Genomic DNA, 16,762 nt, shown 5'->3' on the forward strand with positions numbered 1-16,762 from the left:
AAGTACAAGAGACTATAAAACTTATACATATATATACTGTTAGTTAAAAGGTTAGTTAGTTTGCGGAACTTACCTCTTTGGTTCAGGCAAAAGTTTCAGGTAAAAATTTTTCAAAATTTCAAATTTTACCTATAGTATATCTATATATATGTGTATATATATATATATGCATATATGAAAACTTTTCATCGGTAAATCGCTAGGCATCGTTAATTTTTTACGAATAGTCGAAATAAACAAATGACAAATTTTACGCTTCGTTTAAATTTATTTTTAATATATTTTTTTTTATTTTTTTTTTTAATATTTTACAAAATATATACACAAGAGTAGGATTATAGTTTAAATGATATTGAGAAATCAGAGCTCTTTTCAAACTATTTATACGTACATATGTATATTTTATATCTTTATATATATATATATATATATATACATATATATGTAGATATATATATGCATAGATGTGTCTCGTTATTACCTAAGAGTTAGGAATTTTTTTATTATTTTAAAATATTTTAATTCTGTTCGTTTTGCTTGAATAAAAGTTGTTGTTATAAAAAATATTTCTTTTTTTTTTTTTTTGTATTATTTTGAGAGAGAGGATTGTTTTTATATAAGTTTAGTTAGAAAATTTACAAGCTTTAAATATATATAATCATTTTTCTTTCACGTATTAAGCCGACGAAATGAAAAAAAAAAGGAAAGAAAAACAAAACAAACATGAAAAGAAAATTAAGAAAATTTCTAAAAAAAAAAAAATTAAAAATAAAAAAAGTACAAGTTATACTAGCTTAGTATTAAAGACTTATAAGCTCCAGTTTATTTATAGATAATATGTACAGGGAGAGGGAGGAGAATTATTTTTTATTTATTTACTTGATTAGTTTTTATTATCTTTTTATTAAGTATTTAACTAAGGATTTAGCAGAGGACAGTTAGATTTCTCATATTATTATTACGTTTTAAATTTATTTAAGCTTAAATTCAATTTCAGTTTTCAATTTACATTTTATTTAAAGTTATATCTTATATATATAAAAAGGGTCCATAGGAATTAAAAATATCTAATTACTAAAATGTTCGTTTTTTTTTTTCATTCAACACTAACATTTTATGTATTTTAATACTGTTTTTTTTTTTTTTTTTTTTTTTTTTTAACATAAATAAATTTTTTTAAGAATTTCTTTCACGTTTTTGAGAAACAAAAAAAACAAAACAAAAATCAATAAAATGGCGAAAAAGGTTTTTGCTTGCTAATGAATTAATTCTATTTATATTTGTAGGTGGTTTAATGTGTCTTCCGTACGCCTGTAAGTGTAAATGTAAACATTTTCGAGTTTGGAGAAGAGAAGCGCAATAAAATGAGTCGGCTAAAAAACTCGTTTAAAATTTTTGAAAACCATCTGTTTCTTTGTACCCACGACTATCGGGTTCTCCGAACTTTTTTCTCACCTCTGAAACGCTTATGTCTTCATTCATCTACCTATCAAGGTTCGATCTTTCCAGCTTTCCTTTCCGTTCGCTGAAACTATGTTCGAATGTACATGCACTGCGTGGAAACTTGTTCACCTTTGATTTACTGAAAATCACTTTGGGAACCTATTGAACGCAGTCATTAGCCGCACAATAATAGCTTAAATATAGAAAAATTGTAAGAAGGAATGCGGTTGCTTTCGTTTTTACCTCTGCCCTCCTATTTAACACGACTCAGTTCTCCAAATTGGGACCAATATCTTTATAATCCATACCGCTGGCGGTACAAGTTTGTGCAGATGTTTGCAACGCCAAAGGCCATTCCACTAAAATACACTCTCTCTATATTCGAAGCAGAAGTGTATACAATCTCTCCGTGTCTCCTTGATTGCCTAAGAAGGAAAAGCAAGGGACAGCTAATCTGCAAGCCAAGCTAAAAGCACTGAAAGAGCAAACAATGACATCTAGGCTCGTGTTGCAGTGCCTGCGTAAGCACAATGACGTGCACCCAATGATGCTGAATTTCATTAAACTACACCCAGACCAAGGGTTATGGAAAAACATCAACTTTATGTAACACGTAGCTCAACTTTTATTAAAATGTCTAATTCGTGAGTGAGTCATCCAGTCCATGTAGTGCTGAGTCGCATTTATTGCCTCCGATATGCGCTAAGGGCATTAATTTAAAAATCTCGAGGTGTACAACGCATTTTACATGCGTTAGATACAGCAAGTTGAGGCGTACTGTGTCGTATTAACTTTGAAAACAAATTCAATTGATGGGCAAATAGTGGAACGTTTTTGAAGGACAAATGAAAACTTTTCTAAAATCTTCTTGAATAAGATACACTCAGAAATAAATTTCGAACCCATTCCGCTTTTGTTTTCCACTTTTTCCATATGTAAAACGAATTGAAAGTAAAAGCAGTCCATCCTTCCCTTATTCCTTATTTCCTTCCAAATGGCATTAGGATCAGAGAAAAGTGTATTCAGTGTAAAGAGATGATCTGCAGTGGTGGGTAAGTAGATTCTCCACTCGGAGAATGTATTTATATGGAAAATATTTTAAAAATTAAATTTGATTTTGGGATAAAAGTATTTTTTCTTCTTCTTCTTCCTTTTTGATCTATTAATGTATTTGTCTGTATTCGTTAGTTTTCCGCTTTTTCTCTATTTCTCTAGTCCCTATTTCTTCTACTACGATTTCTGGCAGGATTTTGTGAGTTTTGTTTCTTTTATTTTCGTTTAGTAACTTTAAATGCTGATGTGTTTTTTATACTCACCACCCGATAATGTATATCAGAGACTCTCTTATTATCAATTCATCCATATATCCATATGGGCACCTTTCTACTTGTAATGGAAAATTTAAAACAAAACTTGACTAAAAATTTTTGAATGCGTTCTCATATACCCGAGCAAGGTTCAGTAAACAAAAAAACAAAAAAAAAAAAAAATCCAAAATTTCAATATTTCTTAGGGCGGAAAAGCAAAAAAAAAAAGAATTTTCTTATTCACAAATGATTATCAAGGAAACAAGGTCAACTGATGGAACTGACATCGACCATAAACTAAATTTTGTTTTAATTTTATGGCTGAAATTACGATTTAAAGCACGGGTGGCTCGTATGCGAAATTCGCCCTAAGACGAATAAAGTTCTTTTACTTGTTCTGTTCTCTCATTCAATTCACTCTTCATTTCTGCAGCGCCGTTCTTTGTGTGAATTTGAAAGAAAACTTATTTGTTTTAGTATTTCTCCCTGTTTAAAATCTTTTTTTTTTTATTTTTTTGTTTTTTTTTTTTTTGAGAAAATCTTTTAAAATTCTTTTGATTAACACTAGCGTTTTTAAAGAGTTTGTTGACTATTGTTATTATGTGTTGTTAAAACAAAGCAAATAATATTTAATGAATTTGCTGCTCTTTTTTTTTTTTTTTTTTTTTTTTTTTTTAAGTAATTAAGAAATATTGTCTTTTAAAAGCTTAAAACAAAATTTTGTCAGTCTTTAGTAATTAATATTGATATCTGCAATGAAAGATTAGAGAAAATTGTATAAAATAAAAATATCTTTTGTCCTTTTTTATTTCAAATATTAAAAAATATTTATTTCACTTAGTTATATTAATTAATAAATATTTACCATGCAGTCAGACTATGTTATCATTACTATAGACTTCATTTAAGTGTTTTCCGTTTGATTTGTCTTTCACATTACATTGCTGAAAGTATAGAAAAATTAAACATTTTTTAAAAATTTTTCAAAAATTTTTTTAAATTTTCACTTGAATTTAGAAAAAATACGTAAAAACATTATAATACGAGGTCACAGCCTACCCACACTAAATATCTTACACTACTTCGATCAGTACAGCTTCTCAAAACGCCTTATATTTTTCATACAACACATATCCAAAATATACGATAATATGGGAAAGGATTGGAAAAAAATTTCCGATCTGAACCGTTCCCAATAGCATTTGGCTTGGTTCTAAATAAATGTTATTGAAGTATTTAAAAAATTGCGTTGTATAGATTGGACACGAGAACGTAAGGTAGTCTTTGTCGGTATTGCACATATGCACCGAAAATTGAACATAATAATACAAGACGGACGGACAAATTTAATAAGAGGTAGCTCTATCTGAAGTCTCTTTGTGGGTACTGTTACATTGGTTGTTGTATATGTCGGAATAAAGTGGAAATTGCTTATAAAAACATAAGACGGACAGACGGAGAGACAAGCCTAATAAAAAGTGGGTCTACCTCAAGCAGCTTTGTGGGTGTTGTCATGTCCGAATGAACTGGAAATTTCGTATTAGAAGACAAGACGGACAGACAAGCTTAATAAGAGATGGCTCTACCTCAAGTGTCTTTGCAAGGGTTTTACATATCGACATAAACCGAGAAATAACATAAGAATTAGCGACGGACAGACAAGCCTGATAAAAGGTGAATCTGTTCGAAGTTCTTGTCCTTGTGTGTCGTATACATCCTTGTAAAACGTAAGACTACAAGACGGACAGACAAGCCTAGTTGGATTAATTTATCTCAAGCCCTTCTCAATGCACTTGAGCAGCAAATGGTTACAAACGGCAACGTTCGAATCCGCACTAAATTGCATCGTCTTTGCTCATCATCAGAGTGGTAATACAGAAGGCCTCTAAGCTATTAGAATGTGGACTAACAGGTGACGTGGCCTCATAAAAAAATTTCGAAAAAGTAAAATTCAAATATGAATTCAATCTTATTCATGTCTATTAAAAAATGTATTTCATTTTGTCCGCTTGAATGGCCGAGTAGGCAATGAACCTCGACTAATAACTTAATCGTGTCGTCGGGAAATCAAATTTCAAGTTTTCAGTAAAGTCGATAGCTTAAGGTGCTAGCGTGTTAAGACGACTATAGCCTTAGAATTGGTTGCTCTGGCTAAGTTAATAATAATAATAATAATATTTTTTATTTCCTCGCAATCGTACGAACGTCAAGCTTAAAAGGTCGATATTGTTGAAAGCATTGTCAGTGTTGTGTGATCTGAAAAATATATTTGTTATTGAAAGACATATAGATATGTGAGCACGTGCCTGTGAATGTTTTTTAACTCACATTTTCTTATATTTCGTTTTATAATTAATATCACTTGGATTAAGTGCAACATAGAAAGGTTATGAAAAAAAAATGAAAGAAAAACAACCGTTGAAGGTTGTATTCATTACGACTACAAACATATCCACGTGTACACATACAACCTCACCCTAGCGATATGATGGGGTAAAATTAATTAAAAACAATTAGAAATGTTAAATGTGCGATGTAATTAAATTTTATAACTGCGTTTAATAAAGTAAATAACGTGTCCATTAAGGAAAGGAGAAATTTATTAGTGTCGATGGGTGGATTTATCAACACTACAACCACTATTCACTATAAATTATTTACACCCATATCCATCAAAGTCGCAAAGCTTCATATTGACGGAGTTTTCTATGCAGTTGCTATAGCCGCACAAACTAAAAAAAGGAAAATCGCGTTAACAACTTACGGGCCTTGAGATTCCCGATTCCCGAATAAGTTTCATACAGATTTGTTTCAGAGCACACTTACTTGAAAGCGAAAGTGGCCTTGAAAAACAGTCTACCAGCCGCTAGCAACAATGGCAACCGCTTTTTCGTAGGGAGTCCCTTTTGCTGGGCTCTCTAAAAGTAGGCGGACGAAAAAGGTCCTTCAGAACTTTCTTTTGAAAAAAAAAATCAAACACGTGTCATAAGAATGTGAGAAATAATTGGTTCAACTGTATTTTTTGCACAAAAGTCCTTAAGATAACAAGAAAGACTAACTATTGCTGTGGTGCGAGAAAAAGCGATTGTCGCATTAAGGTACAAGGGAGGATTTTTTATGGGTTTTGAGGTATACACTCTTACATATAATCCCTCATAGCATCGGCGTTGCGACCACACAGTTACTCACGTTAATGATCCTGATTATGGACAAATTACGAGTGAATAACTTTAGCAAAAATATTGAACTACGTGCCTAGGTCCAAGACAATACTCTTAGGTGTCGCGTGCTGTTTCTGCAAGAAAGTTTCACTTTTTTACCGCGATTTTTTTGCCTACAGACAACTGAAAATTTATCAAGAGGAGGGTTAATTGATCAATCTATTTCCACATTTGACAGCGCATCCCCTGGTAGCTGTGAAACGTCTGCATAGCGAATTAAATCGTGGCCACAGTTTCCTCACCAGCAAAACTCATGAAGCATGTACTGCGAGATTGAGACAATCCTAGAGATTAACTTCATCGACATATATAAAAGATTGTATGATCGTTTAGCCGTGAAAAAGATATTTTCTCGTTGGATTCCACATAATGTAGCAAAATCCCAAGAGATACTTATGCCGATTGGCACGATCACGAGTCTAGACGCATGAACGGGGATCCGCCTGCACTTATGCCAGTGAATATATTTTTCGCTCATTAGATTACAATTATTCACCAAAGTATGAGCACATTAAAGGTGTATCCTCCTATTTCTCATTTCGTGAAAATTTTCAAATATTTCAAAAAAGTATTTTCTTTACATAAAACAAGATTTAACCCTCCCTCCCGTGACGACCACCCAGAACACAAATGGCTATTGCATAACGTCCAAGCAATCATGCATAGCTTGTGTATGTTTCTGGTTATTACACCTGCAATAGACAATAAATAAAAGCCAATTGTGAATAACTAAATACTCGCCCTAAGCCACAACACATTTGCTCTCAGATAAAGCATTTTATACTCAAGAAAGACTTCAAACAGAAACAAGTAAACATGTTTGTAACATGATATTATAAACATCAATATATAAGAAAAATCGTGTAAATATATCTTGCTGCCGCCAGGCACGGCCTTCTACTTTAAATATCGTACCAAAGTAGGTATTACCTGATTTAGCTCAAGCGAAGACCTTTTCATTCTAATTGTCTTTTTATTTTACTTTTATTTATCCTTTAACGTTTAAAGTTGATAAACATAAAATATATTAATGGTATGTATAATGCATATTATTGTTACGATTATAATTAGTTCAGCGAGCGAAATAAATTCGAAGACTAATCTCTAAAAGAAACAACGTATGAGGAAATCCGGCTTGGTTAGGGGCTCTATAATGTAAAAACTATATATATGACAGTCGTCCCTCGTATAACATGGTACTTGTTAAGTACAGCTTGAAACAAGCGAAAGCACGATAGTGACACGGGACGCTTTAGTGACAAAAACCCTACACGACTTCATTTAAGGTTTGCATTATAAGGTTTTAGGTGGGAAGTGGTCGAAAAATTGATCCGATCCGAACCATTTTCAATAGGCTTGAGGCAAATCATGTCAATGTACCAAATTTTATCCATTTCCAAAAGCTCTACCAGTATGTCGAACCCAATAAAGCAAGACGGACGGCCGGAACGTACGTAAGCTTAAGCTTAAATCGACTCAGAAAGCGATTTTGAATCGATCGGTATAATGAATGGTAGATCTATTTCACTTTCTTTCGGATCTTGCATACAGCCGCACATACTCAACATGTCCCTGTATCACAAGTGGTCTATGATATAACAATCGAAAACGTGTCCCGGGGGATATTTTTTTAAATTGCTTTTTGCTTTTATTTTACGGTTATTGGGAGGACTTTTCACCTTCTTTGACAACAAATATAGATTCGCTGTAATTTTTGAGGAAAATTAATTATGCAATCGTCATTACTATTGTTTTTTGAATATATTTTTAATTTTCGTATTTGATGCTTTTTTATTTTTTTTACAAAAACTTGCAGCTGACTTACTCTCTCATTTGTATGTTTGTTTGGAACAAAATTCGAGCTATCATAAAAGATTACGCTTTAACGCTCGGTTTCGATATAACTTATTGCCTTGATGTACATTATATCCAACTATACGCCCACAACAAGTGATAGAAGAGTATATCAAGTTAGTACGCACCTATATAACACTTAGAAGGACTTCAGATAGAAACGCCTTTTATTCTACCGATGTCACTTATTTGTCCGTCTGCCTGTCTCGTTTAATCGTGTCCAATCTGCAGGCGGCAATTTTCGCGATATATTTTGATAAAATTTTCTACATTGACATGTGTGGACGCAATGACGAATGCTACTGAAAATGGTTCAGATCGGATCATTTTTCGATCATTCCTTATGTAACATTTTGTTATTGGAAAAGTTATTGCGTGAATATTGCGAATATCGCAATAGACAAATCGCTTAGTAACAGTACTTCGGCATTACAAACCGGTGCGAATAGGGTAATTTTTTTAATCGCCAGTAAAATAACCGTTGCTATGGAAACTGATGCTTTACATGATCAAAAGACCTAATTTTCAATACTTCTTGAGGAAAATTCTTTCATAAATAGTAATTTTCCCTAGAAGTTAATCTTACCGAGTTTAGACCTCGTAGGTCACTTTTTTATAAGGGTTCTGATGAAAAATAATCTCTATTAGGCAAAGTTGTCCATATCTGATGAGGAAGGTTGGTTGGTAAGGTAGGTCTTTTTTTTTCGACATCATCGCTCACAAGGAATTTGGATCCTATTGGTTTATGTGCATATACCGGGTCCTCTGTGTAAAGCAAGCCCTTCTATGGCGACAAAATTTTAATTTGTAATTTTTATGACGAATACAAAGGAAAAATAATAAAATCTTTGACAAGTAAATTAAGCTTTCCAAGATAGTTCATATGCTATTCACCCTCCAATATGAAGAGTAGGCCTTTACATACAAAAATAAAGTATAATTTTAGGTGTGTTATCACAAATTTGAATGAATAACTAGATTAGGCAAAGTAGAGGCGGGTCACTAATGGCTGGCCATGCCCGACCATTTTGCTCTTACTTTTTTTTAAGTGATATAACTCTTTACTAAATCCTAGTTTCTTGTAAGATGAATTATATTAAGGACACCTGCATATAATTATCAAACTCAACATAGGAGTTGGGGTAAGGTATACAATGTCGAGTTGCAAACGAGATACAAAGGGGAAATCCTTAATATAATTGTTTAGGTTTTGTTTCTTTAATGATTTGATTTTGTTGAAATTTTCATGCATGATTTTAAATATATCTCATGAGATTTTTTAATCGACACTAAGTAAAACTCCCTTAATTTGCTTTTCTGCAAAATTTTCATTCAAATTTTCGAACCTATTCTTAAGTAAATGATTTAAACGCTGCTTTTTGTACATCACTCAAGCAAAAATGCTCAAGTCTGAATACTTTGTCTATAATCTACTTATAAAAACTTGGAAAAGAAAAAATTGCTTTTTAGTAGTTATCTCTTAAAATTTTCTTTCAAATTTATATCAAAAGAATATTAATTTACTCTCTACTGAATAAGGGAAATTATTACAAAATGTTAATTTACCGCCTGAAAAATGTTTTTAAGACCAAACGTTGTAGGTGGGTAAATAGTTAACAAAAAACGTCGTCTTGCAATACTTACCTCTTGTTTGGCTTGCCATTGTTTCATGGCTGACTTGTATTTCTCAAACTCATTACACCAGTGTGAGTAAATTTTCTGATAATCGTTTTTCTTTGAGGGCGGCGTGCATCTGCCAAGAAATGAAGAAATTTATAAATAAAACGTTACGTTAAAGAAGAAATTAAACGGAAAACGTTAACATTAGTAAACAGTTTAAAATCATCATTAATAAAAAGTATTTAGTTTAAACGAAAAGAAGAGTAATTGCTATAAGGATATGAGAGGGAGAGAGCGAGAGAAAATGATGGCCACAACCTTCAAATACACAACGTGCGCTCTATATAACGAAACAAAAGGAACAAAATAAAAAAAATTAATAAAAAGGCAACACAGTGTAGAATGACTGCTCCGTAGAAGAAATGGTGGGAGAAATATATTTGTTAAGGAAAAATGTTAACGGAAATGAAATGAACGAAAGGAAAGGCGTTCATAATTGCCTGACAGTTTACATGGAAGAGAAATCAATATAAACATAAAAGTTACCGATGTTGACTACAAATTTACTCGGCGTACACAGTACTAGCGTACACATCAATACAAGTCTATATGAGCGAAAAGAAGAAGACGAAAAAATTACGAAACCCTTCATAATTGATAAACGTTGTGTTATTCTCTCTTTTGCCATTTTCCGATTTTTATTAATTAAAATTACATTTTACAGTCACTACTGTATGTATGTCGCGCTGCACACTATTGACATTACACAGAATACGTACATATATAGAAAAGCTTAATAATTGCAATAGTTTAGCGAATATTCTTCTTCCCTTTACGAAGTCATATAGAGAAATGGTTCATAAGTCATGTCTTTATACAGTTAGTTACATAATTGTGTAATGTAATCAAAATTAAAAATTCCTTTTATTTTCCTTTTCTATTTATACTTACCTATGTGCGTCCACGTTGACGCTATAACTGCACAGCAGTGTACCATCTAGATAACTGTCATAACGTCCACCATCTCCCTCGTTAATTGATATAATTACCAGACCACCCTCTGATGTTTCTATATACTTGGAGGGTGTAAAAATGATTTCATAGCTGCCAGACACCAAAATAGTAACAAAATGGAAAAGAAAACGAAATGTAATAAAAATTTTCAAAAAAAAAAACCATAAAAAAAGTAAAGAAACAAAAATCAATTTGTATAACTTTGCTGTGAATTCATTCAACTTGGATTGAATCACCGGCATCATGTATTAAAGCAGTAAACAGAAAACTTCATATATATTTAAAAATATAACGGATTCTTTGTACATGTGGAGCAATAGATTTTAATATGCAATTCTTAGTACGAGTCATGTTAGCTTATGAGTGTCATGAATAGGAATAAAGCTGAATAGTGAAAGGCGGACAAGCCGAGAAACAGAAACTTGCCAGGATTTTGTTTATTTGGAAGTCAATAACGCTTGCTTTCGGAGAATACACGAAAGCTCAGCATATATTATGCTTCTGCGAGTACTTCCATCATTCTTACTGTTATAACTACTTAGTATGGGTCATTACTGTTACTATCACTACTGAAAATACTCCTACTGCTATAGCTACTACAATACTGCTATTAACACTACTGCAACCACTCCTGATGTTATAACTACTTTGCATTAGTAACTAATGCGAGTACTTCTGTCACTCCTCGTGTATATAATATAACCACTTAGTCATTACTGCTAGTATCACTGCTGCAACCACGCCTGCTTATCATCAGGAACACTGTTACTATTACGACAACTGCTGTTTACGTTTCTGCAGATTCAAGTTCTGCTCTTATCAATGCTGCCACTACTACTATCATTCTAGTTGACGTTGCGGATACCAGTGCTACCAATACTATTACTTTCACTGCTGCTGCAGCCCCTTCAGTTACTGCTGCTACAGTTCTTTTTCTAACATTACTGCTACTACTGCTACTGTTCCCACCCCTACTATTACTGTTGTAATTGTTAATACCATTACTATAGTTACTACTACGGTTCTCATTATTACTGTTACTATTACCAATAGTCCTACTCTCCGAGTAGTGTACACATATATGGATGCACGCAGTATAAGTTTCTTCAAATGTTTGTATCGCCTATACGAAAATAGGCTTGAAAAATGACAGAATGCATAAGCTTAGCTTTTCTTTGAAGGAACTGAATTAATTTAAATACACCCTTCAGTCCATCCATCTTCTTAGATGTATACGATACCATACAATGATCCACAAAAATTGATACATGCTTAGCATACATGGGCAAGTCGAAGCTAATTGTGTAGGTATTAGAAATTTTGGGCCAAACCCATTGATAACTTCGTTCATGTTTATGTTCGTTTTATGTACGTTTTTATAATCATTTCAGAAAGAAAAATTCGATAATCAAATAGTTTGATTATTTGACTTTTCCTATTAGTTGTAGAAATTCAATCAAATAAACCGATTTTGTAAAATTTACAAAAATTAACTTTTGATTTTTTTTTTTCTTACCCTTACCTATCGAGGCACTTGGGCGTTTATAAAATGGTGGATGCTGTTTTCAGTGGCATACTATTGGGGACTACCGGCTATGCCATGGTTTCGGTTTCACCAATCGAACGTCCTTACGCCTATACCGCTTGCACTGTCGGTTTCTGTCATGCTCTCGCCGGTCTTGTGAAGAGTTTAGTGAGCAAAAAAAATTTCACTAAGCGTATTAAGCGTTTAACGTGCAGTTGTTTGGAAATAATGACAGTACCCCTGATAAATATAGAGCTATATTTGAAATCGGAACAAAGTAGCCCCTTGGCTTTGGGCCATGGTCTGTTTATAGTTCCTTTAGCTTTTGATGTGATAACGAAAGTGGCACCAAACGAAGAAGGCGATGAAATTGCTACACAGACTTTAAAGGATCTCACAATTTTGGGTAACATTATCTCGTTGTTGTTTTTGGCTGCCAACGAAAACATTTCTGTATACGGTTTGATGGCATTAGCCGCATTTACTGCTAAATACGGCGCCATACTAATGGACAATTTGCTAACTAGCACAGGCGAAGGCACTAGTTTAATAGCTTACGCAATCCTCTTGGGTTTAGTTCCAATGGCTCTAAGAAGCGGGTCAGTCGATATACCGGCGCAATAAAAAATGCTTATATAGTTTCTTCTCATCTGCCTTTTCAACATTGTACACAAAATTCAATAGTTATGTAAATCAAATGTTTCTTTCAAAAAATTTCATTTGACTTAAGTCTTTTTAAATACATATTACTTTATATTTGTGTGTGTGATGAAAATGCTTGCAGTTATAACCGCACGTATATATTGTTTGGGGTGCATGCAGTGATTTTGTTTTGAAGAAAATTCATTTTGCGAAAATTTGTATTGTATGCGTGTGTGTGTGTGTGTGTTTGTATAGTTCATCTATTACAATCTCTAGTATTGATTAGGTGAACTAATTTTCAAAGGCTATCAATGAGTTTTGTTGAGAATTCAAAAATACTTCTAAGACTTGCTCCAATTTCCCTGTTTTTACCAACAACAAAGTACTCATCCTACACTAAATGTCTATTTTTTCTCGTTTTTCTTATTAGATGACCATGCTCGGATTTTGCCTTCTATGAAGGTCATCGCAGCGGGCAATGGATTTGAGATAATAAAAGATTTCCTACTTTAATCATCAAAGAAATTTTAGTAGATTTAGAAAACAATTCCGTCGGAGATTTTCTAACCCATAGTCGACGTATTAGCAAAATCGATTTGACTGCTTAGAGAGTCAATTTTTACGCCTCACGCCACTTGTGTGACTTGAGCTACCCCTACCTTCTAGTGTACCGATGCATTGAGAAAGTGAGTGTCTCCGTCAGTTTGTGTTGTGTGCTGTTGACTTCAACCGACTGTTCGCTATGGTTGCTATTAGAGCTATTTCCGCAAAATGTTGTATTTCGAATAGACCAGATAAGAATAGACCGGATAAGAGCATTCTATTGACCCCATCCCATGCAACACCTCATTTTAACAAGCCGTTATATGCATAAAGGTGTGGGGTATTTAATGGCGAGCCATGACCTACTAGTCAGTCCTTGGATTCTTTTCTAGTTTGGCGGAAAGTCAACAGGTCTGGTCTTTTTCTGAGACTTCTATTTTTATTTACGATAAACGATAAAATTTTGAACCGAGAAATTTGAAGTTTAATAAAATCTGCGAATTTTGCATTTTTGAAGAATCAGGTTGCATCTCTTGCTTCTCTCTTGCACTTATGATCTTAATCATCATTTCGAAAGCTTTTAAAAGTTAATTATTTTGAGTTATCAAATTTCTCCAAGGGATGGAAACTGTTCGCAAGCTTTTGCAATAACCAGAAGCGTGAAAAAGCCATAGCTTTATTTTATTAATTTTTTCGTTTTTTTTTTTTTTTTTTTTTTGCTCCTCTTGGAATTCGCATCAGTTCAGGTTGCTCTTCACCGCACTTGCACGCAAGATGCCACTGACATATATTAGAAATATATGTACTAGCATCAAGAGAAGCAAGTGCTCGCGAGCAGAGAAAACAAATAAAGTACAAAAGGAAATGAAACTTGGCAAGTGTGAAAAGCAAAATGGGAAATCTTTTTCCCCAGCCATTGACTTTTCAACCGGAGAAGCAGTCAATAACACATTTTAATGTGTCAATTTATCGCTTTAATGCGAGTCAACATGCGACTCAAAAAGTTTTGCAAACTTTTTTACTCCAAAGTATTTTCTATTCTGTTCAATAAACTTATTGGATTATCTTTCTGAAATTTTATTATATTTAATGCTTCTTCCAATTTTCCTTTTCCTTTTTTTTGTTTTTTTTTTTTTTTGAGAAATTGGTGATAGGAGAGCAGGGAGATGGAAGAAAGGAAAAAAAGGTAAAGCATTTGAGTAGAATTCTAACATTCATTAGAATTTGTGTTGCTTTCATATTTAAAAGAAAGCAAACTAAACCATTCCGTTACCGTAGAGCTGTGAATTTATGTCTTATGTAACAGCTGTTGTCTCCAAGGATTTAGAAGAAGACAGTAGCACATAAAAAGTATCTCAATATTGGTATGTATCTCTGCGCGTATGTATGAATTTAACTTCTCTTCTCTTCTTTTTTTTTTTGCTTTTTTTAATAACAAAAAAAAAATGCTTTTTGTGAAAATCCAGAAGCATGATATTACTTTTTTTTTTTGTGGGGTTCTGTTTAGTTTATGACTAATAACTTATTATTTTGGTGGAGAGTTAAGGTCTTCTCCTCATGCCGTTTTCTGTTAAATGGTACGGTACAGCTGAAGTAATATTTCGAAAGCTTTTTTTCTCCCTTCCATAAGAACAAATTTTATTGTCTTAAAAAACATATCATCTGCGTGGGTTTGTGTTATAAAAGAAAGAGCAAAAAAAAAAAAAAATGATAAGATTTTTTTTCAAAAAACCGTTTTAAAATGGCTGCGGTATCATAGCAAATGCTTGCATTTCTTTCACCTGAATACCTTACAAAAGCGAGAAGAAAAAAAAGAGAAGCAATGCCGGTTAGTAGGCAAACGGTGGAAAGATATTACAAAAGGGAAATTAATTTAAATAACTAAATTTTAAATCTGAATGCGTAGCCAGCAAATTAAAGTCTGCAGATGATAAGGGCTCTAGTCCTTAGCGATGGAATATGAAGATATTAAAAAGAGAAAAACAAGTGAAAACACTGTAGTGGAAGGCAGACCATTATTAAAAACACTACATCATTTCGCTTGCCGCAGTAACTCATATAAAGACTTTTCCAAGCAAAGCGTTATATTGGTAGTGGTCGGAAGAGCGATCCCATCGGAACCATTTTCAATTACGGTTTTCGTTCGGTGTACCAGATTCTATTCAAATAGCTCGAAAAGTGTGCTCTGTAGGTTAAGCACAAGAACACAGGAGGGACAGGCGGACAGACCTACTTCCTGAATCAATCGGTGTAACAGAACACATGTCTCTCTTAAGTCCTTCTGGGTGTTGTGCAATCATTGATATAATTATTTATATAACGGCTTTTCAAAATAAGGTATAACATGGAAAGCGGTTAAAAAATGCGTCTGATACCAAGCATTTCTAAGACCGTTTATAACGTATCGGTGTACCGAATTCCATTAAAATGTCTCAAAAATTGCGAAATATGAGTTGAACACAAAGAACAAAGTGGACAGATGGACAGACAAGCTTACATCGATTCAGAAAATGTTTCTGTATAATAAAAAGCGAATCTATTTCCAGTCGTTCTGCGCCTTGCACACATCCACATATACTCAATATACCCTTGTGCAATAATTTTCCATTTATGCCAGATTGTGTTACATTTTCTTTGCTACGAAGAATACTTAAAATCTTGCTTCTGTTATTTTATTTCCTTTTAAAAATAAATACTTTATTATAGCAAAGTGCCGCATCTTGCTTGCCTATCCTACACCCTCGGCTACATTCATAGACATTTAGAAAAAGATAACATTTTTTGATAATGATGTTTAGTTAAAATCTTTCACAATTGTTTCCTTGCCACTGATTTCACCAGGACGTTATTTCGCATTAAAAGTATAAAATGAAAATTTGGGAATATTTTCCTACTGAATACACTTTCACTGTATCGATAAATGATACGATTATGACAAATCATTATTTTTAAAAGATGTTTACCTAAAAAGATTCTACAAGCAAACACTCTTCACACTTTAAATGAAAAAGTAATGGAAAATTTTCTTTTTCAATTTCTGAGTACTGTCTACAACAAGTTTCTTAAACTTTTTGGCTTCGACTTACTTGCAATTGAAATTTAGTGACGCATTTATGATAGCTCGCGTAAATATCATAATTTTATTTACTATCTCTAAAATAATGAATAAATGCTCACAGTTAAGGGAATCAAATTACTTTCTATTGCATGCCGTAAGACTCTTAAGCTTTACCACTTTCGACATTTCTTTTTTTTCTTTTGCTTCTTCAGGGAATGTCTTCTATAAGTTAATTGTTAGAAGGAACTGGAGACGGATTGTGAGCGGTCATAATCAGACAGGCTGATAAATATTAAACTCTTTTCGACTGGGCACTCACTGTGCTGTGTCATCTGTTAAACATAAGTAAACTGTGGCCCTGAGAATGATACGCTCGTATGTCGAGACTCGAAAGCTGCGCTTTTTAACTGTTTGCCCGCCAAGCGCGAATGTCATGAACTCCTAAAGTTCTTCGATCTCAAGAGAACAACTTAGATAAAAAGTTTAACTTTATATGACTTGAGTTATTGAGTTATTGAGTTTGCAACAACTTAAA

The 16,762-nt window shown here is 33.2% G+C and overlaps 2 protein-coding genes across 3 annotated transcripts in view; one reads left to right on the forward strand and one right to left on the reverse strand.

Annotated features, from left to right (window-relative positions):
• Nucleotides 1-3,421: 3,421 nt before the first annotated feature.
• Nucleotides 3,422-16,762, reverse strand: part of LOC119636091 (semaphorin-2A-like) — a 122,341-nt gene continuing 109,000 nt past the window's right edge. For both annotated transcript variants that reach the window (XM_038031223.1, XM_038031222.1), the window contains exons 12-15: nt 10,397-10,549; nt 9,470-9,578; nt 3,616-3,694; nt 3,422-3,500 (exon numbers count right to left, since the gene is read on the reverse strand). In XM_038031223.1, coding sequence (XP_037887151.1) covers nt 3,623-3,694; nt 9,470-9,578; nt 10,397-10,549 — 334 coding nt within the window. In that variant the 3' untranslated portion in view covers nt 3,422-3,500; nt 3,616-3,622. The remainder of the gene's footprint in view (nt 3,501-3,615; nt 3,695-9,469; nt 9,579-10,396; nt 10,550-16,762) is intronic.
• LOC119636092 lies at nt 11,909-12,630 on the forward strand. Its single transcript, XM_038031224.1, has one exon. It carries the CDS (start codon nt 12,009-12,011, stop codon nt 12,606-12,608), a length of 600 nt encoding a protein of 199 aa, XP_037887152.1. The 5' UTR covers nt 11,909-12,008; the 3' UTR covers nt 12,609-12,630.

This window comes from Glossina fuscipes, unplaced genomic scaffold (assembly GCF_014805625.2).
Source record: "Glossina fuscipes isolate IAEA_lab_2018 unplaced genomic scaffold, Yale_Gfus_2 27, whole genome shotgun sequence".
Lineage (NCBI taxonomy): Eukaryota > Metazoa > Arthropoda > Insecta > Diptera > Glossinidae > Glossina > Glossina fuscipes.